The sequence below is a fragment of the Microcebus murinus genome, chromosome 8 (genome assembly GCF_040939455.1).
Source record: "Microcebus murinus isolate Inina chromosome 8, M.murinus_Inina_mat1.0, whole genome shotgun sequence".
NCBI lineage: Eukaryota > Metazoa > Chordata > Mammalia > Primates > Cheirogaleidae > Microcebus > Microcebus murinus.
In genome coordinates this window covers 96,681,250-96,700,358 of record NC_134111.1, presented here as the reverse complement: position 1 = coordinate 96,700,358, position 19,109 = coordinate 96,681,250, and the positions used below count along the sequence as shown (strand labels likewise).

Sequence of the window (19,109 nt, the reverse complement as noted above, 5' to 3'; positions counted from 1 at the left end):
ATGAAAAAAAAAATGAGAGCATCTGGATCTGTTAATACTTTTTTTATCCTTTCAATAAGCCCTTCATGGTTTCCTGTCACAGAAGGTGCACCATCTGTACATACACTCACTAAATCTACCAAATCCAGTCCAACTTCATGACATTTACCTTGAAATTTGTTCAAGATATCTAGTCCCTGTGTACTGTTCACAAGAGTACCCAAAGTGAGTAACTCTTCATAGCAAATAAAATCTTCTGTTATAACCCAAATGAAGTATAAAACCTGCACCAAGTCAGTAGTATCAGTTGATTCAGCCAAAGCAACTGAATGATATTTAATATATATTTTTCTTTTGAGGTAGTGCATGAAGTTGTTATGTTAAGTTGAGGGCTAATTCATGCTGCCAATCAGTTATGGTTCTCCTTGAAAGAGGCAATTGTTTGTACTTTGAAACATCTTTGTGGTCTAAGTAAGCATCCTACAACTTCGACAATGTGGTCTTTCACAATTTCAAATATCACTGAATGGCTTCCCTTTTCTTCCCAAGTACATAAGCTACTTTTAAGTTACTTCAGTGACATTATTTCTGGGTCTTATTGCTGCTTGGAAGAATTGTCTTTGCTTTTGCTTTTCATCTTTCGATTTCTGCAATACAACTTTTCACGCCTCTCCCTCTAACTTAAAATACTTGTGTTCCCTATGAGTGTTATTATAATACTGATGAGCACCGAATTCCTTTAATATTGATATCGCAGTATCAAAAAGGAAGCAAATCATTTTATCTTTAGCGGAAACAAGATAATACTGCAATTTTTAATCCTCATTAAAAAATCTGTTTTCTTCCTTCAGCGTTCTCTTGGTCATCTTTAACATGACGGGCTGTTAAGCAGACAGAATTAAAAAATGCCATTGGACCTGTGCAACTATTGACAAAGTCCACTTCAAACAGAAACGCAGTTCACTGTTGTCAAAAGCTGATAATAGACTGGCACACTTGACCCTCATAAACTCCCACCGACCAGCCTCGTGGAGTAGTGTCCCCAGTCAGGTGGCGGAAGTTAGAACTAAATCATGAGTGTAACAGCCGTCAATTTAGCCCTTACTAATGTTCTAATTGTGCTGGTCAATCTGGGAGGATTATTTCATTAAAACTTATTTCTTTTCTATCTTAAATATGTTCATTTTAAAAATAAAATTATAAAAGATTAACAAAAAAGGTATTAATAAAAATAAAAGATTAATAAAAATACAGATTTCTGTAAAATTTGGACTCAGTCAAAAGGCCGCACTTAAGGACCTAGAAGGCCACATGTAGCCTTAAGGCCACAGGTGCCCCAACCCTTTCCTAGGACCTCTAAGACCCCACCCCACAAGCAGGCCATTGGTGAATGGTTCATCTACCTCCAAGGAGCAACAGTGAAGTCCTGGGATGTCTCAAACCCCAACCCACAAACAGGCACCAAAGCAGCATCAGCAAGGCCCTGTGTCTCCCTGCCTCCTAACCAGGCCCAGGAGCGACCCACAAGGTCACCCACTGACAGCAGGCACGCCAGGGAAGTTCCTTTGGCCCCTGCAGGTTGCACCAGCAGGGACTGAGCAGGAGCCTCAACAGTACCAGAAAAACAAAGCCAAGCAAAATAATGTTGCAAGGGCTTAGGAAATTAAACTCCCATAAGAACTAAAGCCCACAAAAGTAGGCCAGAGCCTGTATGCTAAATCTAAACAGATTTAGCCAAATTAGAAGCTTTAGATCAAGAGTCGTCATAATAACCAAAATGTCCAGGATACAATAAAAAAAAAAAATCGCCCCTTATGCCAAGGAAGAATCAACAAACACCAGTACCAAGATGAATCAGAGGTTGGAATCATCTGATAAGTATTTTAAGAGATTTCATAAAAATGTTTCAATAGTTGTTTATAAATTCACTTGAAACAAATGAAAAAATGGAAAATAAAGTTATTAAAATTAACCAAATGAAAATTATAGAACTGAAAAATGCAATAATCAAAATAAGAATTTTGCTAAATAGGCTCAACAGTAAAGATGACAGAGGACAGATTCGACAGATCAATAGAATATACTCCATCTGAACAACACAGAAATAATGCACTGAAAAACAAAAAACCTGAATAGAGACTCTTAGTCATTTTGTACTAACTCTATAGATATGGACCAATAAATTTCAAAACTTTTGGACTCAAGACCACCTCACACTCTTAAAAATTACTGAGGACAATGAAAAGTTTTCATTTTTATAATATTTTCCATATTAAAACTAAAATTGGGAAACCTTTAAAATATTAAACTGTTTAAAAATAACAATAATTCATACATGTTAACATAAATAGTGTGTATTTTAAAATAACTATATTTACCCCTTCACAAAAGTAATAATAGCACTATTTTGTGCTTTTGCAAAATTCTTTAATATCTGGCTTTAATTAAAGACAGCTGGATTCTTATCTCTGCTTCTGCATTCAAGCTGTTCTTGTATATTGTTTTGGATAAAATATAAGAAAAACATATGATCATACATTGAGATATAGTTGGAAAATAAAGGAGTATTTTAATAACCTGTTTAGATTATTATAAATATTCATTTTATATTATATTAAAACTCAACAAATGATAATTTCTTGCAATGTAGAATCTGAAACCATATCAGTGAACTTTTCCAAACACTGATATATTAAAATCCATTGCTCTATCTTGCACAGTCAATGAATCTTTTATCCATGCATGATCCATGTATGATCATGCACTAGACATTTGAAAAATGTAGGTTTACTGAGTTATGCATATCTTCTAATTGTTGACATATTTCATCATGCAATATCAAAAAAATCACATTTGTTACTAACACTACCAATATCTGTCATGAGAAAACTCTGTTGATAAGCTGTCAAGTTCATGGTGGTAGATAAAAGATTTGTGAAATTATAATTTTTGCTTAGAAGCTCAAATTTATCACTGTCAAGAAATGCTAACAGTTTTGCTTGAAAGTTTCAGACTTGCTTTGTTCATTTTTGAGAAAATATCGGCTAAATGTATAAGTTTGAAAACCATGTTTGTTTCTCAGTTTTTCAAGTAAAAAAAAGTTCTTCCATTAACAACAACAACAAAAAATGGTTAGCTCATTTCACAACTCAAGCAAACACATGTGCTTTCCCTAAGATTGCAGCCTCCAACCCCAGGGCCCTGGCCCAGTACCAGTCCATGGCCTGTTAGGAAACAGGAGACTCATCACCACCTGAGCTCCACACCATGCCCAGCCCCCCTCCCTCTGCTACTCACGACACCCCTCCCTACCCCTACTCCAGTCTGTGGAAAAACTGTCTTTCATGAAACCAGTCCCTGGTGCCAAAAAGGTTAGGGACCATTGTCCTAAGATAGCTATCAGACTTAATTAGGCAGCAAAAGTGCTTTGTCAGTACTTCCTACTTCATTATCCAGAATATTCAAAATACGTGTAATCGTATGTCAATATTTCACTACATTAATGATTTTCACTGCTTTATCAGGAACATTCTTAAGTGAAACTGGGTTGTTGGTTTTTTTTTGTTTTTTTTTTTTGCCTACTATGAGTGTGTGTCAGTGAAGAATATAATGACCACTATTAGAGTTTGGTATCACTGCCTCGATTTGTGGTAAGGCACCCGCAGTTTCACCTTCCCTTGCTTTTGCGCCATTAGTGACAATGTCAATTCAGTGAAAAAAGCAAATAACATCACATTGTTATTATCAAACTAGATTTGACCTTGAGACTCTGCTGAAAGTGTTCGAGAATTCTCAGAGGTCCCTTACCTTTTCTTTTTTTTTTTTTTTTTTTTTTTGAGACAGTCTTGCTCTGCTGCCTGGGCTAGAGTGCTGTGCCATCAGCCTAGCTCACAGCAACCTCACACTCCTGGGCTCAAGTGATCCTCCTGCCTTAGCCTCCCAAGTAGCTGGGACTACAAGCATGTGCCACCATGCCCTGCTAATTTTTTCTATATATTTTTAGTTGGCCAATTAATTTCTTTCTATTTTTAGTAGAAACGGGGCCTCGCTCTTGCTCAGGCTGGTTTCAAACTCCTGACCTTGAGCAATCCGCCTGCCTCGGCCTCCCCAGAGTGCTAGGATTACAGGCGTGAGCCACCGCGCCCGGCCCGTCTCCTACACTTTGAGACATCACTGATTGAGAATCAGTGATCAATAAACACATCAAAACAAAAAGTTCCCAACTTTATTAACAATAAAAAATACAAATTAGACATAATTTTTAGCCATCAGATTAGCAAAGATTACAAAGACTGATAATACTCAACATTAGCAAGCCTGAAGAAACAGGCATTTTCATGCTACTTGGCTCCGTTCAAGAGATCGTCTCTATTATGACAGTCTTTGTCTTTTATTGTGTGCACTTCCTAGTTCTTTGACCAAGAGAAGGAACTACATAAACACCGATTAAGGATCAACATTATTAGAATATAAACCCTCGAAGATGAAGATCCCCAGGAGGTTATTAGAAAACTCAAATGAGATGCCTACCTTAAAATATACAAATTCCATATCAATGCAAGGTGCCATTATCATCATTGTTATCAAAAATTGTTTCTTTCCTGATCTGTACTTTTAGTTTTTTACATTATATATATGAGTACTCAATATGTACCATTTATTATTGAGGAAATAAATATTTGAGCAAATAAATTATGGAAACAATAAGCAATATAATAATAATCTACAACTCAGAGACTGACAGCCTACACAGCATAATCTAATATCCTAAGAAAATGCATTTTTCAAATTTTAGCAAACAAATTAACAAAAGTCTGCTTTCTCTATTTGCTACTATCTTGTTTCTAATAAAATATTTAAAACATTAAAAGTTGTTACGCCAACTACTAAAAACTAGTTGGATTGCTGTACAAATGGATTTAGAAAATAAAGTGCAAAATCTGAAATATGCACATTTGACTGCTTTGCTGTGACCAAACATCAAGGCAAAATGATTACTGAGCTCCAATAAGAGCAAAAGGCTGTGACATGTGCTGTGAAGAATAAAAACAGAAAATAGATAAAGATGCTGCCAGAAATATATGTTTTTCTTCAGTGATTGTTTCCCATAGTATTCTTTTTCTTAGAGACAAAGTCTCACTCTGTTGTCCAGGCTGGAGCACATTAGGGCAGCCTCCAACTCTTGGGCTCAAGGGATCCCCTGCCTTAGCCTCCTGAACAGCTGGGGCTACAGGTGTGTGCCACCACACCCAACTAATTTTTTATTATTTTTTTGTAAAGATAAAGTCTGGCTATGTTGCCCAGGCTGGTCTCAAACTCCTGACATCAAGCAACCCTGCACCTCAGCCTCCCAAAGCAATGGGATTATAGGCTGAGCCATCATGTCCAGCCTCCCATAGTATCTTAACAGTCTTGGTCTTCTATTATGCAATAAATATAATTCTTACCTAAGAAGCCTCTGTTCCAAAAATTCTTCAATATATTAGAAGGGTATGCTTCAAATGATATTAGTGTTCTTTCTTAGATCATAAATCAATAGAAACCTTTAAATTGCTCAGAATATTAACCAGTTTAATTGATGTTTATTTACTTTCTTCTGGTCAAAGAACTAGGGACAGCACACAATAAATAAAAGACAAAGGTTGCCCTAACTGAGTCAGCTGAAAAGCACGTAGTCAACACTTACTCTTCACAAAGCACAGAGCTTCTGACTTAGTAAACGTGACCAAGATTAAAAGAAAATGTCCCATGTTTAGTTAGCCATGTAACTGCTATGTACATTTAGACCTCAGGAATTTAGGTAGGGAGAGGGATAATTCAATGGATGCCAACAAGATAATGCTCCTGACCAATACATTGTTCCAAAGAAAATAGGAGGGCTGAAACGGGAGGATTAGGAAGCAAAACAAAACTGCTCTACATGCAGAAGGGATAAAGGTAGCATGGGAATGATTCAGTGGTGAGTGATTTTTTCCTATTTGATAATGTTATTAAAACACCCACCAGCTATTCATGGTACTTTGGAAACTTGCATATAATGTGGCTCACCAATGATTGGAATTCAGAAATTGAATGTCTAAGCATGCTAAGTAATATAACCTCACTAGAGTCTCACGCCTTACTTGAATCAAGATTGTTATTAGAACCCTAGACTTTTAGAGCTGGAGTGAACATCAAAGGTCCCTTATCTGGCCCTTTCACATTTCAGGAAGAGTTCAAGGCATTGTTCTCAGGACATGCCATGTCATTAAGCTCATTTTTTCAACAAACATATGAACAAATGCATGAGTACCTATTTTATACACCAGACTCTGTCTAGATGCTAGAGAAACAGTAGTAAACAAAATAGACAAATTCCCTACCCTCACAGAGCTGTTTCTTTCTAGTGAGGAAGGCTAAGCAAGATAAATGAGTAAAATTATGGTCTGTTGGATTGAGACAGGGCTGAGGAGAAATGACATATCAGGGGACTGTGAAATACCTTGGGAAGAAGATAGAAGTTCTAGTAAAGAAGGTCACCTAAGGTTTCACTTTACACACTTTTGATGAAAGAGTTTTTAAAAATGTAGAGGCACAAGCTATGCAAATGTCCAGTGGAAGATTATTCCAGACAGATAAAAAGAAGCTGAGTGGGCACACACACTACCATGTCCAAGGAACACCAAGAAGAGTAATGTTCCTGGTGAGGGAACTAGGAAGTGGTGAGATCAGAGAAGCCAAGCAGGGGGCAGACCCTGCAGGGCCTTGGGGATCACAGCCCCTCTACTTTAAATGAGATGAAAAGCCATTGGAGGCCTCAAGCAGAGAGTGACATGGTCAGATTTATGTTCTAACAGAGTCATCTGACTCTGCCGTACAGACTGATTTAGGAAGTGGATAGTAGGAAGCTTTAGCCCTAAAGAGAATATAGTGTCCAAGAGGGGAGAAGGTGTTGAATTCTGCATATATTTTGAAGGTGGGGCTGACAAGATTTGCTATTGTACCAGACATGGAGCGTGAAAAAGAGGAGACAAAGGTAAGTCCAAAATTTTGTTGAGAGCAAGTGGAAAAATGGAGCTGAAATTTACTGAGAGGGGGAAGACCACGGGAGACTCCCATATGAGATGCATACAAGGCAAGGACTGTGGCTTGGCCAGTTGACTTAGCAACATGGAGGTCATTGGGGATCTTCAAGAGGGCAGTTTCCACGAGCAGTGAGGATGAGAACGTGACAGAAATGACTTCAAAGCAGAAGGAAGGAGAGAAACTGAAGAAAACATTCTTTCAAGGAAGTTTATTTCCTCTGAAGTCAAAAAATCAAATCAGGTAGCAGCAGGATCTTGTTGTGATCCTAGACTCCACATTCTGAACCTATGCTCCACAGCAAAGAGACAGAGACAAAACCTTCATTTATCGATCTATTTATGGGACCCAGCACTGGCCTATGGGCAACTATAGCCAAAAGAAAATTGTGGAAAGCTTGAAGGCTATTAGTCTCAATGTAACATTTCGTATATACTAGATACCTGTATATAATTTAAATTTCATAGATACTTTCATATCTATAGCCTTTTCATGTTATTTTAATTGGAATTCTATGAGGGAGGTAATGAATGCCTTTTTGACAAATGTTAACTTCACACTGGAGAAAGTTGCTGCCCAGTCCCACTCTTTCAGGGAGGCAGAAGCAGCACCCCCTGAGACTTCAAATACGTATTCACTACAATTTCCATGCCTGGACTGACCTCTTTCATCATACACATCCATTTATGCACACATTCACTCAACACACATGCCTCCTGTGACCCAGGATCTCTTGTAGAAGCAGAGGATACTGCAGTGAACAAAAGAGACAAGGTATTAGTTTACAGTCTACGAGAAAGGGGCAGACATTTAAAACATAATAGAGTTTCAGACAACAACCAAAAAAACATAAAAACAAAAAACGAAATGGCATAGAGTGAAATCAGTGCGGGCTACTTTGGATGGGAAAGGAAGGTCGGGGTGGTTGACATTGACTGAAATGAATGAAGAAAAGGAGCCAGCTATTCCTAGGTCTAGGGAAAGCTTGGTCCAGAATGCAACAGTGAGAGAAAGGCCCACTCTTCAGTTTTGGAAAAGCAGCTAGAGAAGTCTGCAGTACAGTGCAGGTAGAAGAGTAAGGTTCTAGAAGTCAGCAGTGCAGGCTAAGCCAGATCCTGCAGAGTGGGGATTTTATTCCAAGAGTGATGGGAAAACCACGGAGATCTCAAATGCAGATCCCACCACCTGCTAGTGGCAGACAGATTGTAGGAGATGAGGGGTAAAACCCATGAATCCCGTTGGCAACTCACTTAAGTAACCCAGAAAGAGGAGATGGACGTCAGAATGGAGAGTTGGACTAAGCTGGTAGCTGGAAGGGATGTTAGACCAAGAAATCTGTACTATGGAATGAAGGATAATCCGATAGATTCACAGAATATTCTGGAAGACGAGCTGACAGAATTCGTGAATGGGGTGGGTGAGAGAGTACACAGAGGGGCAGTGAGTGATCACAAGAGAGAAACAAAGGATGACGACCAAGGTTTCTGCCAAAAAACTGGATGTGTGACCGCCAGGGCCCAGCCAGAGGAAGCAGCAGGATTAGGATGGGATTGGAGAAAAGGAATCCTGAGAACTCTGATGGACACCTCAGTGGAGATGCTGACTAGGCAGTTGGAGTGTTGCCTGGAAAAGTGGAGATACTGGACCCTAAATTCTCCAAGTCCCACCCTTCATAAAGCTATCCTAAATCAAACTGGCCTCAAAGCATCTTACCCTCCTTTGAAATCTTTATGACACTTTCATATCCAAACTTTTCTTTGGGCACATGTAGTTAGTGATCTGCTGCTTTGTGGCAAGTTTTGCAGACTTTTGTTTTCCATTCTTCTTATTTTTAATGAGTTCTGAAGCAGAAGCCGAGTTCCACTCCCCTTTCCGGCCCTAGCAAGATGGGTGATCAGTGAAATTCATCTATTCTCTAAAGGTGACCGTGTCCTCACCTATAAAACTAGAAGACTAAGCAAGGATATCCTACTCTAAAACTGCAGCATTTTGTGGGTTTATTTCAGAATGACTTAACTCAGTGGAATCAAGGACTGGGAACTGAAGGTCCCACAGCACGGAGCACAAGCGTGTGCGCAGTAGGCAATCAAATGACGACCGACCGACATGCACGGTTTAATGACGTCCTAAAAGAGTTATTTAAAGTTTCGAGGAACACAGACCAGCCTCGGAAGGAGTGAGGGGCCCAAGCTGGGAAGTGCTGCGCGACCTCGCGTCCCACCCGGTCACCCACTCCGGGACCCCGCCGACCCCTGGGGTCCCCGCACGCTTCCCCGCCCAGACCCTCCCAGTCTGGGGTCCGGGACCGGCGCGGGGGCGAAGGGCACCCGGCACGTACCCGGGGGGTAATACCGGAGCAGGAGGCTCTTGAGCTTCATTTTCTCGCTCTCGGGTCCGCAGCTGATGGGCTTCGTAGCCATGGAAACAGCCAAACAGCCGCGGGACGCGGGTGCGCATGCGCAGCAGCCTCCGTCCTGGGGTCCGGAGCCGAGAGCCGGGACATGCGTGGGGCGGCGGCGCGCATGCGCAGGAACCTCCATCCTGGGGTCCGGAGCCGAGAGCCAGGACTGCAGGGGGCGGCGGCGCGCTGCGCGGGGCCGGTGTTGTCATGGCGCCTGGAGGGGCCTGGGCGAGGGCCCCTGTTGTCCTCACGAAGGGCGACCTCAGAGGAACTAGGCATGGCAGGGGACCGCAGGCCTAGGAGACAGCCCGGGCCTCATGCACTTGAGCACGCTGCGTTTCCAATAAAGAGGGGCGGGAGAAAAATCTCGCCCCTGGTTACCATTCCAGGGCCCCAACTCTTGCCCTGTCCCTGTCCCCATAAGAGAAAAATGACCTTAACGTAATATCCTACATTTCCTGACTGACTACATTGCACTGGACGGTTTCTAGACCTAAACTCAAAGTCCTAACAAAGGTATGGGTTATGCACCGCTTATTATCACCCGCATCTCGCGGATGAGATAAATGAGAATTAACGAAAGTGAAGGACTACCAGAGTTGGCAACCTCGTGAGCGCGGGGGGCAGCATGGGAAGGCAGGTGTGTCCGAAGCCTACAGCAAAAAGCCTACACCTGTGCTCTCAACCTGGGTTTAAGGCTTTGGAGGCCTTCGTGTGGCCTGTTGTCTTTCTTGCCAGCATCTGTTCTTCTCCTGCCAGATTTCCATCAGGAGACCTGCAGGGAGGAAGAGTCAGCGAGCCAGCTTGTCAATTTCCTTTAAAGAATTTGGCCTAAAATGAAATTTCCCAGAGTTAAGTAATTCCCGTGCTATCTTCACAACTATGGGCCATATTTTCTTAACACTTCCATAGCTCCCTACCTAAGAATTTTCTTTAGGTTCTTAAAATTTCTCTAAATTGAATCACTTATTTTACTTCACTCTTTAAAGTGTAATTTAAAAGAAAAAATGTGTTACTACTATTAATGAAAATTTTACATAATTTTCAATAAAGAGCCAGTGACTATAAAAATAAATGTGATTTTTTTAAAAAAGCTATCAAAGTGCTGTATACTATTGCCCACCAAAGACCCTGCTTTCCTTCCCTTTCTTTGTTTCTTCATCAAAGGAAAAGGAAAAAATTAGCAACTACTTGAGATTTTAAAGAGAGGCTAGCACCCAACTGAGCCTTTCTACCTGATGTGCTCAGAAGATTGGAAAAATAATTGCTATTAAGTGATACAATTAAATCTAATACACAAGTGTGCAACACATAAAAATCATCTTATCCCACCAGCAGTCAGCACTCCACACTTGGGAAACAGGGAGCCACCTGAATCTAAGATCCTTTCCAGCTCAAACTTTCTTCTAGTCATTAAGATACTCTGGAAAGAATTTAAGTAGGGAGGGACAAAGTTCATTTTATAGAAATGAGGGAGCCTTTGGTAGATTTCACTCATCTGTGTTATTGCTTACATTCATGAGATTTAAAGTGTGGTCTTTGGAAAAATAGTAACTTTACAGTGGAGAAATCTGTTGGACATCTCTTAACTACATGATCAAAGTTACTGGCATCACCAATATTGGGACAAACTGAAATCCAGTACCTGCTATTGCAATTTACTGAAAGGGGGCACAGCAATTTTCTGGAATTCCTGCCCAAAATGTGTTACTTGATTATAATCATAAGGAAACATTACAGCAAACCAAATTGAGGAAATTGTATAAAATAACTGTCAAGGTTAAGAAACAAAAAGATAGACTGAAGGACTACTCCAATTTAAAGGAGACTAAAGAGACAGAACAACTAAATGCACTGAATGATCTTAAATCCTGGACCAGGAAAATAGCTAGTTACAAAGGACATCATTGGGACAGTAGATGAAATTTGAATAGGGATTGTGGTTTAGATCATAGTATTGGATCAGTGTTAAGTTTCTTGACTTTGATCATGTACTGTGGTTATGTAAGAGAATGTCCTTATTCTTTGGGAAAAACACACTGATTTGTTTTGGGATAAAAGGGAATGATATCTGTAATCAACTCTCAAATCATTTTGGAAAAAATATTATATACAATTATAGATATGTGTACACATTTGGATAGATAAATCATCAAAGAATGATAAAAACCAATGAGCAAAATGTTGAATCTAGGTAAAGGGCTCCTTTTGAATGAGTTCCTTGTATGATTCTTGCAACTTCTCCATTAAATTTGAAATTATTACAAAGTAAAAAGTGTTCTTTGTTTCCTGCAAGCCAAGCTAAGCTTCAGAATGTTCCACGACGTAGATGACAATTGCAGAAGTATTTGGCTCCAGTTTTGTTAAGAGAGCCTCAATTTCACTCCCTTCATCACCCCTGAGCTCATCTCCATCTTCCTCTCAATATGGGATAAAGAGTCCCCATTGTTATTGCCTACCCTTCACCGCCTCTGTATCCAGGGGTTCCTGTCCTACCTTATTGGCTCTTCCTGTTTCAGGTGGAGGGTTTTCCCTAGTCCTTGAACCAAACTTCAAGAGGTTGTTCTGCTGCTGCTTGAGAAAGAATCCCAGCTCTGCTTTTGACAGCTCCTCCCTTGGCTCCAGGAGTCTGGGCCAAGTTCTCCCACATAAGTGGTTAGAGAGCTTCCGGGGGAATAGGGGGGGGTGGCTGTTTTCCCATGATATCCAGAGCCCTCTTTGCCAACCCTGGAACACAAGACGGTGAGGTCCTTTCTTCCCAGGGCCCATATCCACCAGGAGCCAGCAGCCCTAACTTCTGTTTTTGCTTTCGAGCCGTTTACCTGGGATGTGCTAGCACTCTGACCTCCATTCACAGTTTCCAAAGCCCTGACAGTTTCCTCCCAGGGCCTGGCACCCCACATGGAAACAGGGCTCTGGTGTCCTCACTTGACAACCCAGAATCCTTGTTGGGTTCTGCATTTGAGCTCTCCCAGGCCCGTTTCTAGGAAGACAACAGAGTTGCATGCAAATGAAGGGATGATACAAAGCAGAACAAGTAAAGGTCAAGAGGGAAAGCAAATTTCTCCTTCAGCCTCGGCTTGAATTGAGGTTAAAGCTGCGTTTAAGGCAACTCACCCTTCACTCATTCCCAAAAGCTGCTGCACGATTCTCTCAAACTGAGTAAGGGATTGTTTCATTCCAAATCACACCCAGGGCCATTAGTTACGAATGATGTACAGAAATCTACAAAACAAAATTCCTACATTGCCCAGGTGCTGGGTGGTCATCCCAGTGTGGGCTGCCCTTGGTTTGACTTTTTCAACTGGAATCCTTCAGAGACCTTTCTGAAAGTTTTAGAATACTTTTAATCAAGTGGTGCCGTTCTTGACCATCGACTCACTAGATCAACAATTGATATGCATATAGATTTATACATATAAATGTAATATTTGACTCTGGATTTTTTCTCTGCAATGGACTGAATGCTTATGTCCTCCCAACATTTATGTGTTGAAATCCTAACCCCAATGTGATGATATTAGGAGACAGAGGTCTTTGAGAGGTAATTAGGTCATGGGGGTGGAGCTTTTGTGAATGGGATTAGTGCCCTAATAGAAGGGACCCCAGAGAGCTCTCTGGCCCTCTTTCTGCTATGTGAGAATAAAACAAGAATTGGCAGTCTGCAAGCTGGAAGAGGGTCTCACTGGAACTGACCGTGCTGGCATCCTGATCTAGGACTTTCAGCCTCCAAACTATGAAAAATAAGTTTCTACTGTTTATGAGCCACGCAGTCTATGGTACTTTATTATGGAAGCCTGAACTAAGACATTCCCATTGAACCTGCCTTGAACAAGCAGAAACTAAATAATTAGCAGCATTAATTTCACTACCCAAACCAATTCAGTCTAGTACAGTGAAGTCACCCTGGCTTCAGTCCTCAAAGTGTGGTCCCTGGACCCGGAAGTTGTTGGAAATGTACATTCCTGCCTCCTGACTCCCCCGGGCCTACTGAATCAGAAACACTGATGACGAGGTCTGATAACCTGGGCTTAAACATGCTTTCCTGGTGATTCCCATGAATGATGAAATTTGAGAACCACCGTCCTCGCTTAATAGGTTACACTGGCTTGGCCAGAGCAGAGTGAGTGGCACTGGGCTCTGTCCCCCATAGTCAGGCCTGCTATATATCTGGACAGCCCTCCCTGACTGTCAGGGACAGTGAACTGGCTACTCAGCCACAGCCTCGAATGTGAATGAGACCCAGAAACAACACAGGAAAAAACTTGAATTTTCTACATAATTGAGTTGAAATGCTCCCAATGCACTGAGAGAAGTCAATGGACATCAGGTTGAGGGGGAATAAGAAGGTCCCCAGGAGGGTGGGTGTTGGGGAGAGGGTAGTCTCTAAAATAGAGTGAGGAAGGAGAGGGAGGAAGAGGAGGATGAAAGAGATAGGGAGGGTCAGCCTGGGAGGTCCAGATTCCACATTGAGGCCACGCAGGGTGGGGCAGGAGTGGAGCGTCCAACAACAGCTGGGCCCGTTGGATTCCACATGGCCCTGTGCCTCCTGGAGAAAGTCTCGGCCTCAATGAGATGACTGCATCATCACTAGTGTCTGGGGCCCTTATTGAGAGCAGTAAATAAAAAGAGACTGCATGGTTTTCTCCTGGAGAGAAAGAAAGAGAAGATGTGGATGTTGACAGCCCGGCAGGAGCAGTCGGCTGGGGCTAAAGGTGGCCTCATCACAGCAGGCCCCAGAGCACAGGGACTGCATCAGGGCAGGGACACACTGATGACATGGCCTTCTTATCCTCTTCCCGTCCTGCCACCACTCCCACCACAGGACCCAAAGGTATCCGATCTTACCTGGGACTCAAAAACTAACAGGGTGGGGGCCCTAATTGAATCACTCAATGTATTGAGGACTTACTGGTGCCACACATGTGACTGTTACAGGGATCTAATTCTGAAAAATATTACAAGGGAATCATTCACAGAAAGAATCAGACTTCAGGTGGGTTTGAAAGGACTGTGTGTGTCGAAAGGAGGAGCATCTCTAGGTGTGACCAAATTTACATTCACTTGAGCGGTCAATACCGGGACATGCAGGTCACACTAGCACGCCTGACACAGGATGGCTCTGTCGCTGAGCCATGAGAGCAGAATTCCTGACTTGCAGCCTGGCTGTACCATTTGCCAGACGGGACATCTTGGATAGGTCTATAACCCCTCTTGTCTTCAGTTTTCTCATCAGAAAACTAGACATGATCACAGTATCCAATTCCTAGAGTTGTTACCACGAGTCTGGCTCGTTTGAAAGCATTCAGTAAGTATTAGGTATGGTGATGGTAGTAAGTTCCTTTGAAACTGAGGAAAGGGTATACATATTGTCTGCATTTCAATTGATAACCTGGGTCAACCATTGCTCCAATAACCATATGCAATTTGCTGTCCTTCGTGTGATAGTTGACAACAAAGTGTACTTACTACTTATGTTAGTGTTAGTATAATTAGTTTAAATATTAAAACTAATTTATATTCCTTTAAACATAACTACTTTCTCTGTGGCTCTAGATAGATTTATCTTCTTAAAGAAATGGCCTGTGAGGATCTAGAAGGGAAAAACAGGTTCTGTAATGTAACAAGCTAGAGTTGGTCCACAGAAGAAAGATACAGGTGCAAAAAGATCGGCAATGTCTGAAACATAAACAAGGGGACTTGGGTTGGTCAGGATGCCACCTTCTGTGCCCAGCACACAGTACACCTCTGATTATTGAGTGATGCTCTTTATGATTTGGAAGACCCACTTGGAAGAGGAAGTAACTGATTGTGTGCAGGAATAGTGGAAGGGGCTAAGACAGCAGGATGCATGGAGGCAGGGATCAGCCCCATAGGAAGAACTCTGTGCCAGCGTGTCCGGTAATGACCCAGGCTGTCTCCAAAAGCACGGAGAGCTTCCCAGCACTGGGAGTTTTCTAGCTGAGGCAATTTGACCAGTTGCCAGGATTACTGTAGAATATCATACCAAGTTGGCTGAGAGACAGACTAGATGAAATTTCCCTTTCGTTTCTATGATCCTGTGATCTTGTGCTGTCTGTGAGTTTTCACAAGAGAATAAATGTGGAGAGATGGAAAACCCTGGCTTGCTGGTTGGAAGACAGATGTTCCAATCCTGCCCTCTCATCAACCGCCTTTAAGCAAATTATTTACCCTTCTAACTCGCAAGTGATCTTCTCTCATTCTATCGGGCGCTTGCATACCACAACGTGCTTATTCATGCTCTGGGCTTTTATTCTTGTCATTCCCACCACCTGATAAGCTTCCCACTTAAGCCGTTCTAAAGCCTTACCAGCGAAAGATCACCTTGCCCACGCGCTCAATTCAATTTCCTACAGCAGCACGTGGTGGGTGTGGATTTGACATCACAGGCTCAGAAGTGTCCCTACCAGGCAATGCTGGTCCCCAACTTCCCTGCAGGCAACCGCATCTGGCCACCTTCATGTAAACTACCTAGTGGTGCCTCAGTCATTTCACATGGAAAACTCCACTACACTCATTATTGCTTGTTATTTTGTTTTTCTCTTCCTCCAACAGAGTTTATTCTAAACTCCTGAGGGATCTAATACAATAGCCACTTAATGTAACTAATGGAAAAAAGTCTTCAGTAATGGTTATCCTTGGTCCTATGCTGTTACCTGCAATTGTAGCTCCACCCTCGGCTTGACAGGCTGCCTCCTACCACCTGGGTGCAGCCATTTGCTAAGTCACTTCACCCTGCTTCAGTCCCCCCAGCTGGACTGTCGTCTACTCACACAGGGCCTCTTCTCTTAGCCATGGAACCCATCAAGGACCTCCAGCTCCTGGTAACTTCCACGCCCTTCTCCAGGGTCCAGTGAACTGTCACATACCTAAACTTGCCTGTTTGACAGGATAAATTAGGGGACTCTCTCCAGCCCGCATCGGGCTGCCATTTCTACTCAAGTTCCACCCATTTCTACAATGCATAAAAGCTCTCCTTAGGGTTTGGTTGGATTCCAGGATCACCTCAGGGAAGCTTGACATTATTCTCCTTTCTTCTTGGATCCCAAAATTCCAAAGAAGCTCTCTCCTGCCCTCCTACATCCAACTGTGACTCATCGTCTCTCTTCATCTTCCCTCTACCCAGCTCAATGAGGCATTCTCTAAATATGCCGGTGGCAGCGGCACTGGTGGTGGGGGATTTCCTGCTTCAATCCGCTTCGCCTGAGAAAAAGGGCCTTGCTAGGCTCGCGAATTTTGCTCAGGCAGGTAAACACCTTCAGCAATGCTTCATACAGTGCCACGACCACCGAAAGCCATGCCTCCCAGCAAATCATGAAAGGGTGTCACCTTTGGGTTGGAGGGTGTGCCTTCACTCCTCCAGGGCCAGGACTAACTCCGGCATTTCCCCAGCAGGAGAGCCAAGCTGAGCAAGGGCCAGACTTTGCCCAATGCATCCTTCCTGGTAGGGCTCTGGGAGCTGCCAAGACCTCCAAGCAAGCCTTCCCTAGACTAACCCTGCCCACACGAAAGCCTTTACCCCTACACACCTCCTTCTTCGCTCATACTTTACTATAGTGCATTTGCTTGCAAATTGCTCCTCAATGAAAAAGAAGTGGAAGAAAGATGGTGTAATAATACCTCATTGCTTCAGACTTGCCATGAGTCAAACTTCTGATGCTTGGGTCGGAGGAGTTTGAAGTTTGCATGCCAGTTCTGCCACTTATAGCAGAGCCACTTCTAGAGCCTCAGTTTTCTTGGCTTAAAATGGGGCTAATAATACCATCTACCTTATGGGGCTATTGGATAAATTAAATTATGTATGTATGTATAATGGGCTGTGTATCCGATTTCTAGGCACATAAAATGGTTTTTCTATGGACATTATCTTACTGAAATTATCCACCTCTATAACCGGATCATTTAACTCCGGAATACATATTGATATCTATAATATATTTAACCTTTGCAAAATAAAACATCACTTCCAGGGATTTTTGCAATCCAGACATGGTTATTTATCTGCTGAACAGTTCTTTAGCAGCAGGGGGCAGCAGTGTACATATGTTGTATATGAGCAATAACACTTTTCCTTTGAACACCAGAGCTTGAGTCAGCAAAAAAGAGTGTTTAAGTCACCTAACAGATACAGTGCACGCTATCTAAGTGATGCACATACTTATAGCTTGGACTCAAACTGTGCAAAAGTAATTCATGTAACCAAAACGTTTGTACCCATGTAATATTCTGGAAAAAAAGCATGTACATAATTATTGAGCAAACTCCTTCCTTTTAGCTTCCTAAATTGTATCTTTGAAAGTAACTCCCTGAATATACTAAAACAATGTATATAAGACAGGTTCTATAATGGCAATATAAGACAGGCTCTTGTTTGGTTTTTGTTTTTATAATTTTGTTTTTATTTGTTGAAGGTTTTATCATTTGAAGGTGTCCTTCTCTTTGCTTTAAAAGAATATTCAACATTAGTGAACTAGATTAGATTTATTTGTTGCTTTCTACTGCATTTAACTTTCCTTATGTGTCTGGCAGGTTGGCTCGCTCACTTCTGTTCCCTGCCCCTGGTAGGTGGCCTAGTGCCTGCTGGAGACTGCACACATCCTCACAGCCCAGGTGCCACGTGTGGCCTGACTCCCATCCAACAGGTGACACTGAGGTGGTGTCCGTGCCACCTGGAAGCAGAAGTAACACTGGAAGCCGAGGTCTGTGCTGAGGCCGGCAAGCTCGGTCCTGGCACTCGGTCACGGAAACAGGCTTTTTCTCTGCAGCAGCTTTAACAGGGTTCTCCGCATGTGGCCTCTGGCTTCATGGATATGGAGCCGCAGAGTGCAGACCATTCGGAATGCCAGCAAGCCTGGGGCCATCAGCTGTGCGCTGGCGTCCTGGTTCCCTGCTCCCGGATCACGGCAGAGCTGGCCACAAAACCCTTGTCTTGGTAGACCCAGCTGGAAGCCCTGCTCAGAATCTGTTCTTCTAGCCCTCCAGTGATTCGGAAAACTGCTTATTCTCTGATTTAATTGCTTTAGTTCAAGTCACCACTGAACCCTACCCCATCATTCATTAGTAAAAGGAGTAAGTAGGAGGCAACACACTCTCAAATACGGGAGTCTGCTAGGGGCTATCTGACAGGTTTGGGTCAGCGACCATTACAGGATGGGATCCTGAGAGTCCACAGCACGCAGGGACCTGGGTCATCTCACCAGCCCACAGGAGGTCATGCTGCTTCTCTAGGCAATGATGCTAGGCTGATGAGATGATGTGAACAAGAAGGATCAGGATACTCTAGTATGACCCATGGATGTCCGTGATTCAAAGACAAAGCCCATTCGATGCAATGACCTGCCACCCTACAGATGTTTCCAGGAGACCAGTGTTCTGATCTCGAGCTTGTTGAGAGATACCCTACCAAGAGAAAAATAAGATGCTGCGCTCTGCACCCCGTTCCAGGAAGAGTCAAAAGACTTGACGAGAATGTTAGGACACTTGGAGTTGACAGTTTCAACTCATTGACTGAGTAACCTCTAAGGTAACTTTGAGCAGGGCTGAGCATAAGGAGGCTTTTCAACTGGTCCAGCCACAATACAGGCAGCTCTGCCACTTGGCCTCATGAGTCCAAGGGCCTCCGGCAGCTCAGAGTGCTGTGTCTGGC

The 19,109-nt window shown here is 42.7% G+C and overlaps 1 protein-coding gene across 3 annotated transcripts in view; it reads right to left on the bottom strand.

The window, feature by feature from the left end:
• The window catches only part of DAW1 (dynein assembly factor with WD repeats 1), a 40,457-nt gene extending 30,968 nt beyond the window's left edge, over positions 1-9,489 (bottom strand). The window contains exons 1-2 of one of the 3 annotated variants that reach the window (XM_012749490.3): positions 9,380-9,461; positions 8,755-8,919 (exon numbers count right to left, since the gene is read on the bottom strand). Coding sequence is in view for 1 of the 3 variants with exons in the window: in XM_012749489.3 (XP_012604943.2) it covers positions 9,380-9,461 (82 nt within the window). In the remaining 2 variants the exon portion in view is untranslated. Of the gene's footprint in view, positions 1-8,754; positions 8,920-9,379 lie in introns of all 3 variants that reach the window. The other 2 variants (XM_076006001.1, XM_012749489.3) reach the window with 2 other exon arrangements.
• Positions 9,490-19,109: the final 9,620 nt, after the last annotated feature.